The sequence below is a fragment of the Coccinella septempunctata genome, chromosome 6 (genome assembly GCF_907165205.1).
Source record: "Coccinella septempunctata chromosome 6, icCocSept1.1, whole genome shotgun sequence".
Lineage (NCBI taxonomy): Eukaryota > Metazoa > Arthropoda > Insecta > Coleoptera > Coccinellidae > Coccinella > Coccinella septempunctata.
Window position 1 is genome coordinate 16,466,507 of NC_058194.1, and position 22,762 is coordinate 16,489,268.

General features: G+C 36.1%; 1 protein-coding gene across 5 annotated transcripts in view; it reads left to right on the top strand.

Moving 5' to 3' along the window:
• The window catches only part of LOC123314829 (chondroitin sulfate N-acetylgalactosaminyltransferase 2), a 122,061-nt gene that overhangs the window by 95,083 nt on the left and 4,216 nt on the right, over nucleotides 1–22,762 (top strand). For all 5 annotated transcript variants that reach the window (XM_044900205.1, XM_044900203.1, XM_044900204.1 and 2 more), the window contains 3 exons: nucleotides 8,229–8,468; nucleotides 12,577–13,420; nucleotides 21,831–21,978. In XM_044900205.1, the coding sequence (XP_044756140.1) occupies nucleotides 8,229–8,468; nucleotides 12,577–13,420; nucleotides 21,831–21,978 (1,232 nt within the window). The remainder of the gene's footprint in view (nucleotides 1–8,228; nucleotides 8,469–12,576; nucleotides 13,421–21,830; nucleotides 21,979–22,762) is intronic.

A 22,762-nucleotide genomic window follows, 5' to 3' on the forward strand; every position in this document is an offset into this window, starting at 1 on the left:
TTTGTCAAAAGCTTGACTTACATCGAGAAAGACTGAAGTACAGTATTTCTTCTCTTCGAAGGCTTGGTTGATGGCTTGTGTGATTCTGTGAGTTTGCTGGATTGTTGAGTGTCCTTGTCTGAATCCGAACTGGTGATTTGGAATCCATTGGTTGTTGGGGATGTCGGTGTTGATTCTTTTCAGGATAAGTCTTTCAAGTACTTTGGAGGTTATGGGAAGCAGGCTTATTGGTCGGTATGATGATGTATCGTTGGGATTTTTTCCTGGTTTTAGTATCATGAGGATCTCTGCTGTTTTTAGTGCTTCGGGCCAGTGCTTCAATCTTAGTATGGCGTTGAATATGTTGGTTAAGAGGACTACTCCTTTTCTGGATAGTTCTTTTACCATTCTTGGAGTTATACCATCAAATCCAGAAGCTTTTTTAGTGTTCAGCAGTTTAATTTCCGCATATATCTCTTTTGGTGTTAAGTATTTTATGTTTGGTATATCTTGTGGTGTGTTTGAAATGCTGGCCTCTATGTCGTCATCTACCATTACGTCGTTTGGAGTGAATACATCAGCAAGGTATTCTGCAAATAAGTTTGCCTTTTCCTGTTCGCTTCTGGCCCATTCAGCATTGGGTAATACTGGGTTTTTGATTGGTGGGATGTGTTCTTTCGGTTTACTCTTGGATTTTATAGGTCTCCATATAGAATAATCAGATCTTTTCAACCCAGTTATGTATTGTTCAAATGATTTGTCTTGTAGTTCTCTAAGTCTACTCTTGAGCCTATTGCTATGGTAGTTCAAGTCAGTTTTGTCAGAAGGTGCATGTGTCAGTTGCCATCTGGATTTAGCTTTTCGTTTTGCGGCTATCAACTGTTTGATCTCTATGGGTATAGATCTAGATTTGTCTTCTTCTTTCCTAATCGGTGGGGTACTTTGAATGGCTGCCTGCTTCAAGATATTAGCAAAAGTTTCTACTGCTTCATCGACTTCTCTCGGTTCTTTCAATCTCATCGACAGATTTATTTGTTGGTCCAATAGTCTGCGATACTCGTCCCAATTGGTTCTGCTGTTATGAAGTTTTTGTGGGATTTTTCTGTTTATTGCGTATGTGCTTATTGTTGCTATTATAGGGGAGTGGTCTGAAGACAGGTCATAGCTCGGTGTCACATCCATATATGTGCCTGATATCCCATTTGTAATGAAGAAGTCTAATAGGTCAGGTGTTTTGTTGGGATCAGTGGGCCAGTATGTTGGACTTCCAGTGGATAGAGGCATGTAATTTTTTTCTTGCAGAAGTTTAGCCAATTCTTTACCCTTAGTAGTTGTTAAGCGGGAGCCCCAAAGTGTGTTTTTGCTGTTAAAGTCTCCTCCCACTACAAATTTGCATCCCAATGTTTCGAAGAAATCTTTGTATTGATCCATTTTTAGATTATGTTTAGGCGGACAGTACACTGCTGAAATTGTCAGATCGTATGAGGCCATTTTTACCTTCAGAGTAGTGGCCTGAAGGTGTTTTTCTTTATATTGGTGCATTTCAGAGTGGATTATCGTTTTTTTGATGAGTACAGCAGTTCCGGCATGTGCAGTGTTATCTGGATGGTTGGTGCAATAAGTTATGTAATCTGGGATTTTAAAATAGGATTTGTCAGTGAAGTGCGTTTCACTTACCAATAAGATGTCTATTGCGTTGTGGCGAAGGAAAATTTCTACTTCATTTTTGTGCTGCAGGAGGCCATTGGCGTTCCATTCGGCTATTCTGATGCATTTAGTGAATTTTGGTGATTAGCGTGGATAGCATGTTTAGTATCATGTTGTTCTGTTGTACTAATTGTTGAAACATTCCTTTAAACTCCTGCAAGAATGCACTCAGGGTAGTTGGGCTGTCTTCATTGTGTTGTGTAGGCACGTTGTTTGTTCCTCGTAGTATATCTGAGTATCTTCGCGTATGTGGTTCTTGTTCTGGAATCTGAGGTCTAATGTTCTGATTGTGAGTGCTAGGTACTGTTCTTTGTTGTAGATTCAGCCTGTTATTCGCGTTGTTGGGTTTCTTTAGCAGGGTGTGGTAGAATTCACAGCCCCTATAGTTAGCAGGATGGGGGCCATTACATAGTGCACACTTTGCTGGCGTGTTAGCGCTTTTTTTGCAATCTTCTGTTTTATGTGATTCTCCACATTTGACGCAGACATATGGCCTATTACAGTAGGCCTTAGTGTGTCCATACTGCTGGCATCTCATGCATTGGGAAAGACCTTTTATTTTTTTCGGAGGTTCGACAATCACCACTCTGTTTTGTATACCACGCAACTTGTATATCTCCTTATTGTTATCTGCTGGTTCAAGGTCGACGAAAAAAAGGTTGAGTGGCTCTTTTGTCAGTCGACTTCTTCCATTATGAATGTTTCTTACAGTGTGTCCTAATTTGGTGAGATCCTCCTTTATATCTATAACAGGTGTTGAATGGTGTAGGTTCTTAATCACTACTCTGAATGCTCGGTTCTCCTTTGGTTGATATGTATGATGAATTATATTTGTGTTTCTCATGTGGTGGATTAATTTGCGATAATCTTCTGGTGTGTGGCTATTTATTTTTATTGTATTGTCTGTTAGCGTTTTTGTTGTGAATTGGTCTGTCTTTATGACCTGGTTCAAGTTGGTGATCATTTCTTTGTAATTTATCACTCCGTATACAAAAATTGGTGGCGGTTTCAGGGTTTTGACAGCGGCGTCGGCTGTTTTTTCGAGGCTTTCATCTTTCTCTTCACTTAAGTGGCTGTACCTGTTGGCTGTTACAATTTCATTTTTGTTAGCGTTACTTATTTTCCGTTTTTTTGTTGTTCGTTTTACATTTTGCCAGGAGTGACAATTGCAGCCCTCAGGATCGTTGCTGAAACCTCGAAATTCTTCATCGCTCGTAGACGACATTCTGTAATACGTTGGTGATTGTGGACCACCCTGTTGTTCAGTACTTGTTTCATTCGTGTTAATCTGTGGGGTATTCCCAGCTGGCAGCATTATTGGGTCCGATAATTTAAAAACACTTGTGAGTCGTTATCACTGATCCATATGCTTAATATGATAAAGATCGTAACTAATTGTTTTGATTTATTGTTGATTCGTAATAATTTTTCCGCGAAATTCGCGGAAATATTAGTAATGAAGGAATTTATTCCTTATGAAAGTTTTTGTAGGGTCTTTTTCCACTGGTTGTCTTTAATTCACTATTTCTTTGATTTCTCCAAATACACATTAACTTGAAAATAACTCCCGATTCACTTAAGCATGTGCACTCATGGAAACACGGTCAACTCTCTCAAAATGAGCGCAGCGTCTGGGGTGGGCCACCCGGTATAAATAAATCTCGCTTTTCATTCAATGTTCCTTAAACCAATTGAAAAGACGTCTGGTGGTGACCCTGGTTGTGCCATGAGATTATGGCTCCATATTGAAGGGTATAGAATGCAGAACTATTCCTTATACAGTGTGATATTCCCTATGATTTCTGAAGATATTGGGAAAATACACTCCGGTGCTATAGACCTATAGATTAACCCAAGTGTAGCGGAATCAACGTCGACATTCAAAATATCACGCATTCTGAAAATATCACTCAAAATTGGAAAGTTATCTGTAGGTATACTTCAAACTGATGGTTGAAGGGTATTTTTGGCATAAGCTCAGTGTCTATGAAATGAGTTGGTATTATTATAGTTGAGTCGTGAATCTACAGTTTATTATGTATGGTTAGGTTGATACTTTCACAGGGTGTCCCGACACCATGTGACTCTTTCGTAGGTGTGAATATATTCTATAAAAACGATTCAGGACTGCTTAAATTTTTTTTCCTCTCCTAATTCAGTTTCTTTGTGATATCTACCGATCAACCGTCTGTTCATTTCTTGAATTTGGTTCAATACAAATATCAGTAATGATTTGTTTCCAACACCGTCCCCATAAGTTTTCATGACTTCCAGGAATGGGCTGACCCTAGCGCTCAATGGTCAGAATTTTATCGCTAGTTCTGCAAAAACAGCTATACCGGTGCAACATCGAAAAAATGCTCCGTCTCAGAGTAAATAGTGATTTTTATGAATGAATATCAAAATATGTTTTCATGAATATTGTAAGCTTTTTATCAGTGCTATGGCTTGTGAAACTATGATTCCATAAATTGTCTCGATAATTGCCAGTTTCATAATCAAATTGAAAGTCCCCTTAAGCTTAAAGCTTCACTCAGTATCATTTTTAGTAGGGCTTAAGGAAATTTTGAAGTGAAAGGGAGTTTAAATTCGATTATGAAACTGGCCGTAAGTATTTTTATATCCGAAGTCTATTCGAAGGAGTATTTCACCAAGAAGGGGAGGTGAAGGAGACATGTTTGGACAGCATCGAAAGAAGAGGTTTTCAATAGAATAAGGCTTGCAATATTCATGGAAAAAGTATTCCCCCGGAAAACGTTTCCTTAGATAGGCCGTTTCTGAGATTCTGAAATTGTGTTACCTGTAGATTCGGAAATTAAAATAATTTTTCTAGCGTACACTATATTGTTTGAGGAAAATTCTCTCGGGCAATTCACAGCAATTCTATTATTATATTGGATTGTTTGGATGACTGTCAAGTTGTACACGTATTATACTATCAGAAAGTTGTTTAATGAGTGTATGTACAAGCTCCCATTGTATTTGAGATAAGAAATGGGCAGCATAAGTGGCGTCATCCGGAAACGTATCGAATTTTCTCAAGTTCTATGTGTATTTCTGGTCGGAATTGCTTTTAAAATTTTTAGTATTTCCATAGAATGGATCACTCGAGCATGGTGAAAATAGTTTATAAATAATAAGAATTAATTTAGATGTATACCACCCGCTGATATGAATATAAATATCTCTTACGATATTAATCGAACTAGCCAATTTGTTATCGTCAGGACAACGAAAGGGAGAACGTCCACCGAAGAAGAGTAAATGCTGACCACGGTTTTGGTCTCATTTGACCTCGTCAGACCAACACAACTCTTTTTCCGATGGAAAACGATTGGAATTGAAGAACCCTTATAGAACACTAGTAGTATTTCAGGAAATGGACCGGTTGAGTTTAGACGAATGGTTCTGACGTTATGAATTTTTCTGTGGGTCCATGCGCGATACTATTTTGAAATATCATCTGAAATCCAAAAACTGAGGCAAATGAGTCTATGAAACTGGGGTGCATTGTATCGACAATTAAGTCGTGAATCCAAAAATGTGGGTTGCCATTTGGAGAAACAGAATTTATATGTGTAAATATTTTATTGTCAATCGAATTTTCACTGACTAATTCTACAATTTCGATGATAAATTTGCTGTATGGTTCCCACACTGGTTATATTTGAAAGATAAAGAAATTTTTTCAATTCTTTCTATTTTTACCTTAATTGTCAATTGAAGAAACGAACTAGAATATTTTGATGTTTATGTAAGGCAGTTAACCATTATCGTGGAATCGATAAAATAAATTGGTGAAAATAATTGATTTACACAGCCTGTTGTAAGTAAATTAAATAATTTTGTACAAAATTCAAATTTGAATATCTCAAAAACGAATGCATTGTGTGAAAAAAATAATATATTGAACTCAGAATAAAAACACATTTCAAACAAAGTATCATTTATGCTATTTTCCCTAATCAAAATATAGGGGTTGGGTTTGAAGCGATATGATTTTGAATTTGATCTCAGAAGTTGTCCCCCAGGAATCTTACATTGATATGTCCGAGCGTTTTTATACACGGTATCACAGTTTTAATGGGAAAAAATTGAATGAATCCATAAGGACTCATTCAATTTTTTCGAAGTAGAATCAAGATGAACAAATGAAATTTTGCAGAGGTATTATTCAAATGCACATGTAACTAATTTTCTCACTCATCCCTCCGAGCTAGATAGGGGTAACATCGACGACTCTTTGGATTTTCCACCATAACTTTTCACAGGCTTCGAATATCATCATGAAAAATTAAGCATTGAAAAGACAATTTAATGTGAAAACTTTATTGATTCCGGAGTTGTTGTTCCTTGTTCTGTTTTTGAACAATCAAACGATAACAATAACCGTCATGATCTTCGTGGCTTATTACGATCGACTTTTTGTAAATTCGAATGGCAGTTTGACCACCAGCATATTATAAGCGATTAAGTTAGTTGTGTGTAGGTACTTGATTTTGGCACAAATTATGTCAAAAAAAAATTTAAATGGGGAAAGAGCCGATGTGAAGTCAAGAACAGACCAAAGGATCTAATTTATTCCTTTGCGGACACAAATATAAGGCAATAAAGTTTAGAGAAAAAACCCGTCATTTCAATTCATATTTTTTGTTGACCATGAATGGAAAGTTATAGGGTGGAAAATAAAACAGGGTTGCTGATTTTACCCGTCTGTAGCTATAGAAATGAGTGAAAATTGAGTTCTAGGTGCATCTCCTTTTGTGAAAAACCACTGCAAAATTCCGATAATTTATCTCTGTTCCTCTGGAAAAACTGAATAAAGCCATAATCAATTTGTTATCTTTGAAGTAACGTAACCCTTCAACGAAACGTTTCCGCGCATTACACCATATAGTTGGGGAGGCGACGATGCTAAATCGGGATTTACTCGAGCGTCGTGGAGACCTAGTGGATTTTGAAGATTATTATAGTAGAGTATAGTATAGATGGTAGAAAGAAAAAAGGATCTATGAAGTATGCACAATTGGCTTCTGCAGGTTCACAAAGATGTAAAAAAAAAATCGTCAGGTGTACATACTCGAGCGTGTCAATTATATAAACTGTATATGCCCTACGTGTCTCTGATAATAAATTCATGTTAATCTCTGGCAGTTTGCGTGGTAGGGCTGGCCGTACGAAAGAGTTGAAAATGGTTAAAAAAAAATTTCAGATTTTTAAAAGATATGTGAATTTGACTCAAAGGAAGCTACTTTTCAAGGGACTGACAATTCGGACGTGACGCAAGGTCACAGGTCCTTTGAAAGTGCAAAAAAAATCGTTACTTGTACATACTCGAGCCATTAATCTGGCACTAATTCTGGTGGGTTTTCTTAATCTGACAGTTTGAAGATGATAACAAGGCATTTTTTTCAAATATCTCCCTTACTGTGTACCTCTAATCGTTTCTGTATTCATTATGAAAGTCGTAGATAATAAAATTCTATAAAACTTTTGTCTGAAGCAATTTTGCCTACCCTCAACGGTATTCGAGTTAGAGTGTGATAAGGACGAGGAGGTTAGCCACACATGCTAAAGGCCAAGGTCAATGTAGAAACAGTCCAAAGTACATTAATCGCCATATATCTCGAAAACCTTCAAACGTAAAAAAAATTGTTTCGGACAAAATTTGTAGAAAATATTATGCCTTACAACTTTTATAATGAATGCGAAAATAATTTGAAGCCCAGGGGAGTTGATTTTTGTGACCTTTCGGGTCAATTTTTATTGTTTCAGCTTGCTGAAACTGTCAGATTATATTTTTTCCGTTATTCATGAATCATTAGCTTCAAAATAAGAAAAAAAGCCACCGCGCTCTAGAATGCACACGTGACGTTTTTTTTTGCAAGTTTGGCAGTTTGGCGCCCTCCTAAACATTTTCGTCACGCTTAAATTGTCAGATTGAAAGAATATATTCTTTTCAACATATAATTAACCACATATTATATCTGACACTCTCGAGTTTGTACAATGATCGTTTCTTTTTCACTATTCTGACAGGCTGTCCTAGACAATTGCCCCTATATACAGGTCTAATTTTTGGTAGAGGTACTCTAGAGAGTCCAAGGAATCTCCCCTGACACGCTCGAGTAAATCCCGAATTTAGGAACTGTTCGTCTTATTTTTAGGTACTGAACCTATATCCAAATTCATTCCCATTTATCCTGGGACACCCTGTATAATAAGGTTCTACCTACCTAAAGAGCCGTTGTTTCGTTTTCAATGGCGAACTCTCTATATTTCCTTCTCTATAACCGCATCCTTCAATTGGAGTCTCCTCGATTGGAGTAATCAAAAAAGAAGGACAAAAAAGTCTTCTCTAACTCTATACTTCATAGCATAACATGATATTTTTCTCTGAAAGAAAACTCGCTTAACGCTGTTGTCGTGCTGAAATCGAAATTTTCCCTCCTCGTTCTAGAGAAATATAAAACGTAATAACATAGCGAGTCTATGGAATTACGAGGTCACAATATCTCCAAATATAGTGTTTTCTGTTACAGAATTGCCCACCCGAAATAACCCCAGAGTCACGGGCAGTCAGCCGTCTACAAGTAATATTTCCAGCACCACGGCCCGATCGCAACCTGGCCAGGCATCGCCCGGCTTTTCAGAGTGCGCCAACTTCATCAGGAAACAAATCATCTCCGCCGAGGTTCTGCACGGCGCGCCCCTCAATAACGAATACGAATTGATTCCCTTCAACCATTTCACTTTCAGCAGGGTGTATCCCATTGAATTAGGTCGGTATGGGGGTTTAGTAATCAACGGTGAATATCGAATTGACTTCGGGTCAGCAATTACTTCTGGAATGTAGATCGAACAGTTCCAAAGTTGTTTTTCATTGACAAACCTAATAAGAAATTCTGGAATTGATTGGGTTGAATTAGAAAACATTGTTTACCGATTTGAATAGTTCATTGATTATAAAAGTTGGTTGATCACTTTTTAAAGTGAGAAATGGTGTCGACCACAAGTATTTTCATTACTTACACTATTATTAGAAATTTGTACTCAACATTGTCTATTTTGAAGTTGAGTCTTTTTTCTAGCAGAACGTAGAACTGAAAACTGAAACTTTCAGCATTAAAAATCATTGATGAACTGTATCCAAATTCACTCCTACACCAACGTGCAAAAGCACGTTGATACCGTGAAAGAAAAATTTCATTCCGTGATTTTGCATCAACCATACGGTGAGATTTGGAGTATTGACATGTTTGTTTTAAGACTGAAAATTGAAATAAAAATTATGAATTATCCCATAACTTATTCAATCTTCTATGAGAAGATTCATTATTTCGATTAGTTCTACCTCTATACTCCATTCACTTTTATTTCAGCACTCGGTTGGCCATGGAAATTTGACACATTCAACTCTGTATAGTAAGAAAATGTGGGGTTATGACGCTTGTCAAAACATTTTTGGGTTTTAAATAAGCGCTATGTTGTCCGTTCTACGTAAAAGTCTCAATAATTACGTAGTTTATCACAATGTCGAATCACTTCGGAAAATATGAAGTCGAAAATATGTGACGAACATATTGAACTGATTGAAGGCGTAGCAAATCCAGTTATATGCATGGAAAATACAAGAGAACTGTTTTGAAATATACCGGTAGATTCGGGTGACTTGGGACATTCCTGCAACTTGGGACAATTACCCCCCTTGCAGATTTCTTTGTTTCTTACCATTTATGAGTGAAGTGACAAACTTCTGAAATTCTGAAGCATGGTATATATAATAATTAATAGTCTGAGTCGTTTAGCATATTTGAATCTCTTTCTCACATGAAAATAGGTCACCGTTTTTTAAATATGACGAGTTGAATTTCAAAATCGCCCCAAGTCACCCGATCGTTTGAATGCAGATTTATATAAAAGTTTTTGGAGCACAACCTTTTTGACTTCATTGATGACTTAGAGCTCAACATTGTTTAAAATCTTCCACTTGTATTTCACGTCCTTCCATTATAACGTTCAGGGGATATTCACAGGTTTAGGACTGAACAATAACAACACTTTAAAACAAAGTCGACGTTTCGTCGATATATTTCGACTTTCTCAAGACTAGTTTTGTTAGTTGTTTGAAATATGTATAAAAGTTATAATATGTGCAGAAAGTAGAAAACTACCTTCACTCAAAACAACATAATAAAACAACCCTAAGAAGTCTAACCTAACTGTGTTTTATTTTTTTAGCCGGAAACGGTGCCTCGTACAGCAAAAAGTCATTAGCCCGAATTTGCTCCAAATTAAATAAGGATTTAAATAGTAATTTTTATTGTCGGAGAAACCAGTGGCGTATCATTTTTTTATCTGAAAATATTCAGTCTCGCTGCAGTACGGACGCCACTGGTAGAATAGAAAAGAAATGATATTATGCAAAACGTGCTCCTTGACGCTCAAAACCGCTCTCAAATTTCATAAAAATATTTCAAGCAGTGTGAAAGTTATTAATAAAAAACATTTTTATTTCTATAATTTTAACACCCCGTATCTCGGATAGGAAACATTTCTCGACATATTTTTATATAACAAACTAGGGCTTATTTTTGATGTAGAATACGTGGTTAAAATTTCGTGGTTACGATCTAGACCACACCCTGTATAAATTCTCTTACATTGAATATGTTCGCTACCGTCTGACGCCCTGAACCCTGTCTCTTTTTTCAACCACTTTCTGAATTTTCGTAATAACAATTGATATCAGTTGTGGCAACGACGTTATGACATTAACGACATTTCATAAGTGCCAACCTTACTCCGTTCTAGTTACAAAAACTTGAAAAAATTATTTCATGGCCAACCGACTGCTAAAATAAATGTGAATGGAGTATAGGTTACCATATATTCGGTTTTTCTTGGCTTGTCACATAAATATAGCATTCAGAACACAAATACAGAACAGCTATACAGCAACTATGCTCTTATACCTGCCTCAAACAAGAAACACCATATATCATTTTAGAACAATAGAATAAGCCTTTAATGATGAAAAATTGCAACCAGAGAACTTATTGCTGGAATGGCTTCAGATATGTCCAAATACGAATATCCTAATTCATTTTATGATATGAATATCAAGTTTTCCATTACTCCTCTTCTTACTGCAGTCAAGCATTGTTGAGAGCCTTCTTGATTTCACAGTCACATCCTCATCGTCTTCCTTCATTATGTCCTCACACACAAAACATGTCCGTTATATTCAATCACAATATTATAGTCACAAATGATTTCAAAACCAGGAAATTTTCAAGAAGTAAAATACAAAAAGTCAATCTATAGTAATTGTACCTAATAGAAATGAATAGTCTACACCAAACGCTATTCTTTTGCACAAGAACGTGGTAGTAGTTGGTTCTCTTTTTTCGGATATCGATTAAAATTTATTCTGGGAGGATTCTGCATTTCTTAATAAACTTTTTAGGGTTTTCACTCCCAATCTCTGAAACAAAATCAATTAAAAATGAAATCGATGGTTTGCTCCTGCAAATCACTTGAAAATGCATATGAAGGAAATGGGAAAGGAAGAGTAGATTTGAATTCCTTAATAAATTAGAGGTTTTTGGAATAAGGCAAAAACATTCTTATGTATAAATATGAAAGATTTTGATATTCTTATCAAACTGCAACTCAATCCCTATCAAACTCATAGTGATAAAATGATGGTACTTCGAAAATGGATCTTCTGAATATTCATTATAATAATTTCATTAATGAATAATTGGCTTTTTGTATTTCTACTCTTATAAAAATGATATTATTATGGTTTCTTGGAAATATGAAAGATTTTGATATCCTGATCGAACAATCACTATCACTATCAAACTCATAGTGATAAAATGATGGTACTTCGAAAATGCATCTTCTGAATATTCATTATAATAATTTCATTAATAAATAATTAGTATTTTGAATTCCAACTTGCATGAGCAATGATATTATTATAGTTTCTTGGAAATACTTGTGGTCTCTTCAAATTAATGCCATATGAGGCCAGAAATAAAAACATGCGAAAATTTTAGAAATTCTTCATTTGTTTTAAGAGATATTTATGCTGCATATCCTCATGGCTTATGAATTAATCTGGAGAGCTTATGTCATTTCCCTTTATATACAGGGTGTTCCTAAATTGAACGTACAAACGAAAAGGGGAGATTCCTTAAGTGAGTTTAAGAAAAAAAAGTCCCATAAACATGGGGTCGCAAACGTTTCGTTTTCGAGATACAGAGTGTTGAAGTTTGATTTTTTTTCAAGTTTTTTTCTCATAGTATCTACACTTCACAAGATATGCAACTGAAATTTGGCATAGATCAGGAAAATTTCCATAAAATTTCGAGAGAATCGTTCAAATTTTTTTTTCTCGAAAAAATATCACCCTGTAGATCTTCTATCGAAATTGCCATGTCACGTGGTGAGAACTCTAAAATGTAATATCTATGCCAAATTTCAGTTGAATATCTTGTGAAGTGTAGATACTATGAGAAAAAAACTTGAAAAAAATTCAAACTTCAACACTCTGTATCTTGAAAACGAAACGTTTGCGACCCCATGTTTATGGGACTTTTTTTTCTTAAACTCACTTAAGGAATCTCCCCTTTTCGTTTGTACGTTCAATTTAGGAACACGCTGTATTTTGAAATATGATATTCTTTATCAATTTCGAAATTTCCGAATCATGAAGATATAGTTAAAAATCTAGGTAACATTCCAGGAAATGACTTTTCGAATCTGAATGATGTTATTTCCTGAAATTCGCACTATAATGATATCCATTTTCCTTTACATAAGGCAATTTCGTCTCCACCCCTTCAAACAACAGATTCTTGAGCGAAACTGATGTTTCAGGTCTGGGCAAACGAGTTGTAGAAAAACCAATAGGGTACAAGCGCAAGGACCTGTTAGAGACCCTCACAAAGGCTGTGGAAGTTATCAATAAAAACATGACTGACAAACGGAAAAGCAAGTATGGATTGGACGACTTCATCGAGGGGCTCTATCGTAACGAGCAGACAACAGGAACTCAATACGAACTTTATTTCCGAACTAAAAGTGTGAAAAGTGGTTTCACCAAAGTTACCCTCATGAGACCTTTCGCCCCAATTCAAGCCATTTTTAGTGAAACTATAAGCGGCAATATGAAGGAGAAAGAACTCATCCATATAATTCTACCCTTATCTGGGCGAACTTCTACTTTTCAAAGTTTCATGGACAAGTTTGTGAAAATTGGTCTGAAAAATGACAGAAGGGTGTGTTTGACAGTTGTTTATTTCGGGGAAGAAGGTTTGTCAGAGGCAAGGGCTATTATGTCTAGGGTATTAATGACTAAAAACAGTGGTGGTAACACGAACAATCTTCGACTCCTTGCTCTCAACGAGACATTCTCGCGGGCTAAAGGTTTGCGCGTGGGTGCCGAACGTGCTTGGGGTGCGAAAAATAATGACAAAAATGACGTTCTCCTTTTCATGTGTGACGTGGATGTGGTTTTCAGTGCGCGTTTCTTAGATCGGTGCCGGTGGAACACAAAGCCCGGAAAAAAAGTTTATTACCCCGTTGTGTTCAGCCTGTACAATCCCCATGTAGTGTACACGTTGCAGGGGAAGGAGGTGCCACATGAGAACGAGCAGCTCGTGATCTCTAGGGACACTGGCTTCTGGAGGGATTTCGGATATGGCATGACTTGCCAGTATAGGTAAGTTTCGTAAGAGATTAGCAGTCTGCCCACGAGATTGGGTTGCTCTATTCATAAAGTTTCGAAGCGGAAAATGTATTTGTTCGAAATTGTCTGTAGGGTAAAAGGCGCTTTCTCAGATTTCTTGTACTACCCCGAATAATCGATAGGATTTCCGGTACGAGGAAATGTATTGTATTGAACTCTTGATAACTTCCCAAAGCGATTATTGCTACTTATATTACCTTAAATAAAAATCATGATTGAAACTGCTTATTTCCTCTTCATTGAACTTTTTGTACAGTGTGCTTCACGTAAACAGGTCACTGAATTTTGCTACTTATTACCAAAATTAGAAAGTTGATCCTTTACATATACACTCACTTTCAAAAGTCCTGCACCCCCTAATTATTAAGGCTATCTCAAACTTTGAAAAAAAAATGATACCCTCGGATTCAAGGATAATGAAAGGCTTTTACAGAAACGAAATGAAATCAATTTTATTTCATAGAATTATGAAGTTGAAACAACAAATACAAATTAGGAATCAAAAATTGCAAAAACAAAAATTAAATTTAAACGGAAAATTAAAAGTTAATCAATAAAAGAGCAAAATAATATGCAGTATTTAAGCCTCTGTTGCTTAGCAATGCATTCACTCGTCTAGGCATTCCAAAAATTAAATTATTGATTATTTCCTGCGGAATATTGATGCATTCCTCGGTAACAGCTACAATAAGTTCTTGTGAATTTCGTGGTGGATTATTTCGACGGAAAACGGCTCTGGAGACATGATCCCGTATATGCTTTATAGGATTTATGTCAGGAGACATCTCGGGCCATTCTAATCTGATAATGTTTTGGTTTTCCAGGGCTTCTTGAACACCTCTAGTGCGATGTGGCCTGGCATTATCGTCCATAAAGATAAATTGAGCCCCTAATTCATTACCCATGGGTATAATTACAGGATTTATGATATTTTCGAGGCAATATGCACCAGTCATCGTCATCGGATATGTGAATTAGTGGCGTTCTTCTTCCAAACATTATGCCTCCCCAAAACATTTCAGTGCCACCGCGAAAAGGAGCAACTTGAATAGCTCTCTCAGGTCTATTTCGACATCCTGGTTCCCTCCAAACTCTTAAGCGGTAGTCATCACTTACTAACCCAAACCGTGACTCATCTGTAAATAGCACATTCCTCCATTCTTCTAAATGCCAGTTTTGATGAGCTCGCGACCACTGTAGACGAGCGGTTCGGTGACGAACTGTTAATAAACGAACTCTTAGAGGCCTTTTGGACCGCAATCCTGATGTTAAAATTCTTCTACGAATTGTAGCACATGAAATTACACGGTTGTGGGCTTTTTGGAATTCCGACCTGAGTGTTGGTACCGTCACTGACCTATTTCTACGGGCTGATTGGGCAATATACCGATCTTCTCGAATCGTGGTAACACGAGGACGACCATTTCGAGGTCTACTATGCACTCCACCAGTTTCCTCATAGCGCCTAATCGTTCTGCTAACCGTGCTTCGAATAATGTTTAGTCTATTGGCTATCTGATGGCGTGAGAGCCCTTCTTGCCAGAGAGCAATAATTCTAGTTCTGTCAAACTCAGACAACTCGTTTCTGGGCATATTACACAGTTTTTGAACTAACCGGTACTTAAAACGAAAAACTACTGGTCCGCAGAAAGGCACACATTTGACAAAATCGATATTTAAACACAAGAAAATTTTTTGGTTCGTAATGTTATCGTTTTATTTGGTGGTCAACAAGTTTCTGTTGTTGTCAGTAACAATTTGTTGTGAATCTTGATTATTTTATCTCCACTACAGGGGGGGTGCAACACTTTTGAAAGTGAGTGTATTATAGTAAGGGCTTTCCAAATATGCTATGGACAAAACTATAGAGAGACATAGAGATTAAAGAAATAGCAGGAAAACCATTTTTGAAATGGTACCTACACTTTTGTATGCACACAAAAACAAAATTAAATTATTCCCGAACTAAATACAGATTATATGATTTAAACAAAATGAGTCGCTATCACAACAGCATCTACAGGTAGTTGAAGGAAAACTCAAGAAACACGTGCGTAGTTTAAAAACTCATTTTTGTGAAAATCATATAATCTGTTTGAACTTTAATTATGGGGTTTCATCAAATATCGCCTACACCAATTGAAAATTTTTTCAAAATTTCAAATATTCAAATTAATAAACTCCGGCCTGGAATTCGAACATGACATCTTTTCAAAAGTGATCGTTCTATTAGTCGTGCGCTTCCTAAATTTCATTTCATTATCGATATAAAGTATGCGTTCTCTTTTATGTAGACTCGGTAGAAAAAATATAATGGTTCGTAGAGTGGTTTGCAACGGTTGTGAACTGTACAGTGCTCTGTACAGCGCAATTCCATTTTAGGGTAGCGAAAATCCATTTGCGCTTGCTCTGTACAGTTCACAACTGTTGTGAACCACCCTACGAACAAGCTTAATGGATTTGAATCGGGCGACCTAGGAAGCCACAGAATGGGAACAAGACATCCAACTAATCTCAGTGGTTGATTTTCATCGAAATAAAACTTCCTTGGCGTGCTTAGTGTGCCAAGCAGCCATTAATTTGCAGCGACGTGTGGTTAGGGGTTCTTCTTTAAAAGATTCGGCAGATGATTTAATAAAAAATCCAGATGAGTGTTATCTTTTAAATCTCCGCTTATTTCATAGGGGCGGTGATTTGAGACGGAGAATTATTGTCCCCTATGAAAAGAGCCGAGCTTTAAACACTGGCATTTATTTGTATTTCTAGAAAAAGTACGCTTCCACACGTCATGTAACGTGGCTGCAAAATGATAGCTGGCCAGTACATATAGCACGCCAAGTTCGTAGTTATTTGTGTTGTTTTGTGACAAACAACAAACCGCAATTTTTTGAACTATTGTTTTAATACAATTTTCTAATTTTGGAAAATGATCTCAAACGAGTGTATAGCGTCTACCTTCTTCACAGTCAAATTCAATATGTTCGTCCGTAAACTATCTAACTTCCATAAGAAGAGAGCTATGCATTCGAAATTTTCAGGTTTGATCAAGAGATTGAGTGCTGATATAAATACTCAATAGTTTGAAGACGCGGTAGTTCATTTATGGACTTGATTCCCAATATTCAAAAAAATACTGATCCAATTTAGCGTATAGTTGGAGTGGAGAGATACGAAGACTTATGAAAAACTTCATGTCGATATTATAACAAGAAAAACAATTTCACACCTCAGAAAATATCCTCTACGCAACAATCGAATTTTGCACGAATCTTTCAGAAAGCCTTACTATTTATATAATTTACTAGCTGACCTAGTAGACGTTGTTCTGCCATAGTGGAAGTTTTCATTTTGAATTGTCCAATTGAAAAAAAATGTATTTTTATATATATATTCAAAACTATCTAGGTAGGGGAGACTGGGGAGGGTTGATACGTTTTTTGGAATTTTTATTCTGGAAACTGAATTATATGAAGAAGCAGGACTTTTCTTATATTATATAATTCTTCAATTAATCGTTCAACAAAATAAATATAGAAGTCGCAAAACATAAACATCTTATTCTGTACAGAACGTTGAACACAAAAACATGCAAACTGTCTCAAGCCTCCCCACATATGGGAGGATTGATTCGATGTACTGTGAGAGTAATCGAGAGGATTATTCAGCTCAGTAGGTAGGTCAGCAATGATACTGGCTTGCTTTGGTCCTATAGGTGTAGAAAAATCAGGAAATTGTCAGTTAGTCACTTCCACACAAGAAAAGTCGGCCTCGTTAAATACATGGGGATTGTACGGTTTTTAAAAATCCCTTTGATATGTTGGATGGTGAAGACGCCTTCATGTAGGCCTATCCAACTAGCTACGGAATATTTTTTGAAGATGATACATGTATCAGGCCTCCCCACGACAAATGTCTCAAACCTCCCTGAAAGCAATTTTTAAAGGGATTTATGTTTTCATCTTAAACTCATATATTTTGAAAAGCGAATAAAACTGTAAATTGAGTAGTTTTATGCATATTTCCCAGTGAAATGTTTGTTTATGCCGAAGAATTAATGCATGATCATAAAACCCTTAGGTAATTTGAGTAAAAACTTACAATTTCTCACCTCGAAACACTCTTCGTTGAATATTTCACAAACAAACTACTGTTAGCCTTACAGATTAACGTCACGCAATGCCCTCTGCCAAAGAATAGTGTTCACTAGTATAATACTTTTGAAAACGGCTACAGATCGCGGATATAAGCCTGTATCAAGCCTCCCCATGTATCAATGCTCCCTAGTCTCCCCTACATGTTCTATTCAAAGTGAACATTAATTTCTTTCATTGCAGTTTGAAAAAGAACATTTTTGTTTTGTTGTCTGGGGAGTAAACAATTGAAGTATATTATTTATATTTGATACTATCTAGGTACATGTTTCATTCAAGGTGAAAATTAATTTTTTCTATTGCAGTTTGTAAAGAAAACATTTTTGTTTTGTTGTCTGGGGGGTAAGCAATTAAAGTTTTTGGGGACACTGGTCTGAAGACACGGAAAAAGGCTACATAAAACTAACTATGCGAGAAGTTAGGTTTAAGGGATTATTGCTCCTAAAAAAATAGTGAAATTAATAGGGCAAGGTATGAGAAATAAATGTATATAAGGATAAAATGGTAAGGGATGAATTTGGGTACAAGGCAATATCTGGCAGGAGTTAATAATCAATCGTCATCAACATCTATATTTCATCCCTTACTGTTTCATTTCGGCAAATTTCTTCTTTACAATTAAGGATAAAATGTATATTTACCTATAAGAAGATTATTCATCTGGAGGGAAAAGTAATAACCGTATTACCATAATGAAATAGGATACCGACTCTAAAGCATATGAACGGTGCGTTTCATACACTCGCGGCATCTGATCATTTCGCCTAAGTGAAAAAATATCACGGGACTCCAAGTTGCCACCTATGCCTGACATGTTCTCCAACATATCTATGATCAGCTGTAATAAACGTTTTGTAGTCATCAGATTGTATACGATCTATCGCAAATTTGAGTATTTAGTTGATTGAAAAATATTTGCAGTTATTCCTTATTCCACAATCAGTCGCCTTATAAACTATGGAAAGGACAAGTTTTCGTCCATGAATTAAATATGTCAAAAATATGTAGTCTGCATCTTCAATTTTGAAGCTACTTATCTGATTTCACATGGATCCTATCTCTTCGCCGACTGTCACTATAGTGATATGATTATATTCGATTATTCTTTTATAATTTCCGTAAGAAGTGGTTGAGAACCACTGAAATATTCAAATCTGAAAAAAACACTTTTTTCATGTGTCAGATATTGGTTTACAGCTGCTGTTGATTCGTTCATTGGTTCATTTATTCGATTTCGAATATACTGGCCCTATTAGAGGAAGTGTACTATCATTGAGTAACAAATATAAGGCGTTGATGGAGTTTTTCAATTTATGTTAACTCAGATCAGTTTTTCTCATAATTCGCATTTTTCAAATTGTTTCAAATTTATAAAAATATCTGACATCTTTTCATTTATATCTTTAGAATTTTTATTTTTGTTTATTCTTTTAATCATATTCTCCTCAGAATATTCAACCAATATGGATTCCTTCCTGTACTATATCATGATATAAATTATCATCAATTGTTTGAATCAAGGGGGTTAAGTTACGAAACAAATCCAGTTTTCAATCAAAAGATGCAAAAATTCCTTTCTCCCTTCGGCCTCATAGAAATTCCTCGTACGAAACGATAGCCACTCCAACTCCAACAGAAAACCTCCCCATCTTCTGGAGTAATGTCCCAATTTGGAAGCGGCTAATGGCACAAAAACATCCCTTTTGTCGTTTCCGAACTGAAGTATCACATCTAAAACACACGTTCGCAGGAAATTCATTAGAAGGGGGGCAGGGCCAGCCCGTTAACCCCGTTTTCTTCGGGAGTAAGGCGTCAGAAACGATATCGTGACTGACGGTTTATTCTGGAAACCCATCACCAGATAATGGTTCCAGAGGAATCAGTTTCGGGGGAAAAGCTCACCAAAAGAAATGTTGGGCATGAAAGAAGGGCACAAACAGTAGATATAATTAGTTCGTTGAAGGCATTATGATTTAATTTCTGTTGAGATAGAATGTTCTAGAGAATTTGCTAATTTTGGCACGTACATATATAATGATTCAGTTATTTTCGTCTCGTTTAAACGCAGTATTTAGAGCATCGATCACAACATTCATTACTGACAAGATTAGATTGTCCACAATGCGAGAGTCGATCTGGAGGAATTCGTTTTGATAATATATAAACGTTATTTGGATACTTGAATGAATAGAATGAGTAAAATTAAAGTACAAAATTGATATACCCTATTTACTATTTTGTAGAAAAATGCCAGAACAATCAATTTCTATTTAAAATTTCGCAACTTTCTATGTATAATTGAGTTTATCGTGCCCCCTCTACAAGGGACGTAGGGTAGTTGTGTTTTTTAAAATGGCAACCATAACATCTTGTTATCGAAATTAACCTTTTGTTGTTGAGGGTGATTTGGTCACCGATAAGGTTTTTTTTTTATTAATCCTTTCTTTATTTAAGTTTCAATATGAATTTTTCAGAATTATGACAATTTTTCGTTAAATATCTACATTTGTATAAGAATAATCAGGGGTAGATCGGTAAAACACGCTTTATCGATACTTATAAACTTAGACGATCGATTTCGGCCATGGGGCCATCATCAGGTCAGCGTCGAGAGAAATATGATCGGAAATATGTAAATTTATATTGAGTATCTTCGAAATTAAAAATCAGAAATCAGACAAGACATACAGATACACGCGCTAGCTCATTCTGAATGGAACACGCAGCGTTAACCAGTAGTCTTTCTAAAGTTCTATGTGAGTTGTTAATAAGGCTCAGGTCTTGATCAGTAAGCAGAGATTTTAGTCTGCAGTTGTATCCATGGAAGTATGGAACCACCACATAAGTTTTCTTGATAGGAGTGTGAGGGTATACTTTCTTGTAGGTGCGTTTTTCTTTGATAGAGGCCAAGATGTTGTTAACAAATTGTATTGAGTAGCCATTGTTGGTGGTTATCTTGTAGATGTTACCAGTTCTTTGTTGTAGTTTGTTTCAGTAAGGGGAATAGTAAGCAGGCGGTTTAGAAGAAAATAGAAGGCTGTCCTTTTGATCTGAGGTGAATGGAAGGAGAACTTAGGGATAAGAATGTCAGTTTGTGTGGGCTTTCGGTAAATATCATAACTAAACGAATTGTTCAGAGTAATGTTCAGGTTCAAGAAGTTGATGTTGTTGTTATTGGAAATCTCTAATGTGAATTTAGTTCTGGATAGGGAGTTGATAAATGTGAGAAAGGAGTCAAGTTCGTCAAGGGTAGATACGTACAGTACCTCCAGTTTCTTGATTTTCCTGTTGTTTTGAATCACCCTCTCACTTCTATCAACAAATGATTTACCTAAATCAATTCAAAGCAACTCAATCAAATTCAATCTCAGGCAACATTCTTAAATATTTTTTTTTGTCTTCGAAAAATTTTCACACAGCCACTAATTTATCGCCGCTAAGTTTTTTAACTATGAATCGCAAAATATGAATTTCCACAGAAATATTGCGCTGTGAACTTGCTTTTCATTAGTTTTTTACTACTTCTCATTCAAGTAAGGCAAAACAGTTGAAAATTAATCTTTGAAGGCCATTAATAATATTTCATCGGCAGATTTTTCGCTAGGTATGAATACATGTTTATTTTAACATACAGGGCCCGGCAGATAGGACAGACAGTATCTCATAAACGAGCATAAACTCGAAATATGGACGATTTGAAGGATTCGCGTGGAAGTTGTCCAAGTTGTGAGAGAGCAAGTTGGAAAGAGTCTACGCGAAATTCCAAGAACGCCTCCAGCACGCCTACAGCAAGGCATCGTCAAAAACGGCCACCACATGATTGATGTGATCTTCCACACATAATTCTCCACTAATACTATTCCATTGCTAACTTGAATCCGTCAATAAAGTTGCTTTGGAGTGAAAATGATCGATTTGATGATATTTAAAAAACCATCCTTTCTGGAGGACCCTGTAGTTCATTCACCCTCAAAAACGAATGAAAGTTATTTTCGTACGGACTATTGAACTATGAAAATAATCTCGAATGCAATTCGTGAGATTAATCTTTTTTAGTTGAAACAAGTTTGAAAATTAAAAATTTGACAAAGTGAACCTTGTGGCATAAATTTCAACTTGTTTCGATTTCATTCGTCTATTTTCTTTCCTTTGAAAATATGGGAAAATTATTTGCAATTTCACTGTATAGTTTTCCATACAATCGAAACGCATATTATTTTTTGTATTTATAGGTCCGATTTCCTGAAAGTCAAGGGGTTCGATGAGGACATCGTAGGTTGGGGCGGAGAGGACGTGATGCTATACCGGAAGTATGTGAAGAGCTCCATAAAAGTAATACGAGCTACAGATCCGGGGATTTTTCATATATGGCATCCAAAGGTATGTGTGCAATATGCCGAAACTATTGATGATAAATGTTCATTCTTTCTTATTGTCACCATCAGTTCCACTTCATTTGCAAAACCAGAATGTTTATACTGGGAAATTTTTCTCGGCTGACGAAAAAATTAATCGAGGATTGAAATAATTATCCAATGATGCCTTCATATTAAGGTAATAATAATCGAAATTAATTCAGATACATAAAATCCGTCGATAAGTAACCCGGAGCATCAAATAGACTTTCTGTTGATGCTGATGCTAAGATCGTACATCGTATAGTGAAGCGACAATGCAAGAATCAATTTTTTAAACAGTACTCAATACACTTTTTTTGGAATTTCAATGAATTTATAATAACTTACTCATCGGCCTATGACTGGGAGCTAGTCTTCATCAAAATTAAAGGGTTTGCCTGGATGGTGAACAATGAAATATCGTAGACTAATTTGGGAATGATGGATGAAAATTACTTGCACAATGGGAGAGTCATGACACGAAGATCCGATAAGTTATATTGCCACACTCGTTATGTAGTTATGTAAAATTCAATTGTGGGATACAAAACGACCCCACTATTAGTTTAGCGATTAGTCAATGGTTATTCTCTGACACTGGCTATTCTGTCTGTGAATTTTTCATATTTCTATATTACATTGACATCTTATGCGCCATGACCCAGTATTCCGCTCAAATATTTGTTGAATTGATGTAGCCGAAAATTCACAACTGAATTAAAACACTGAATTAAACGATCTCGAGTACAGAAATGAGCATTTTCACT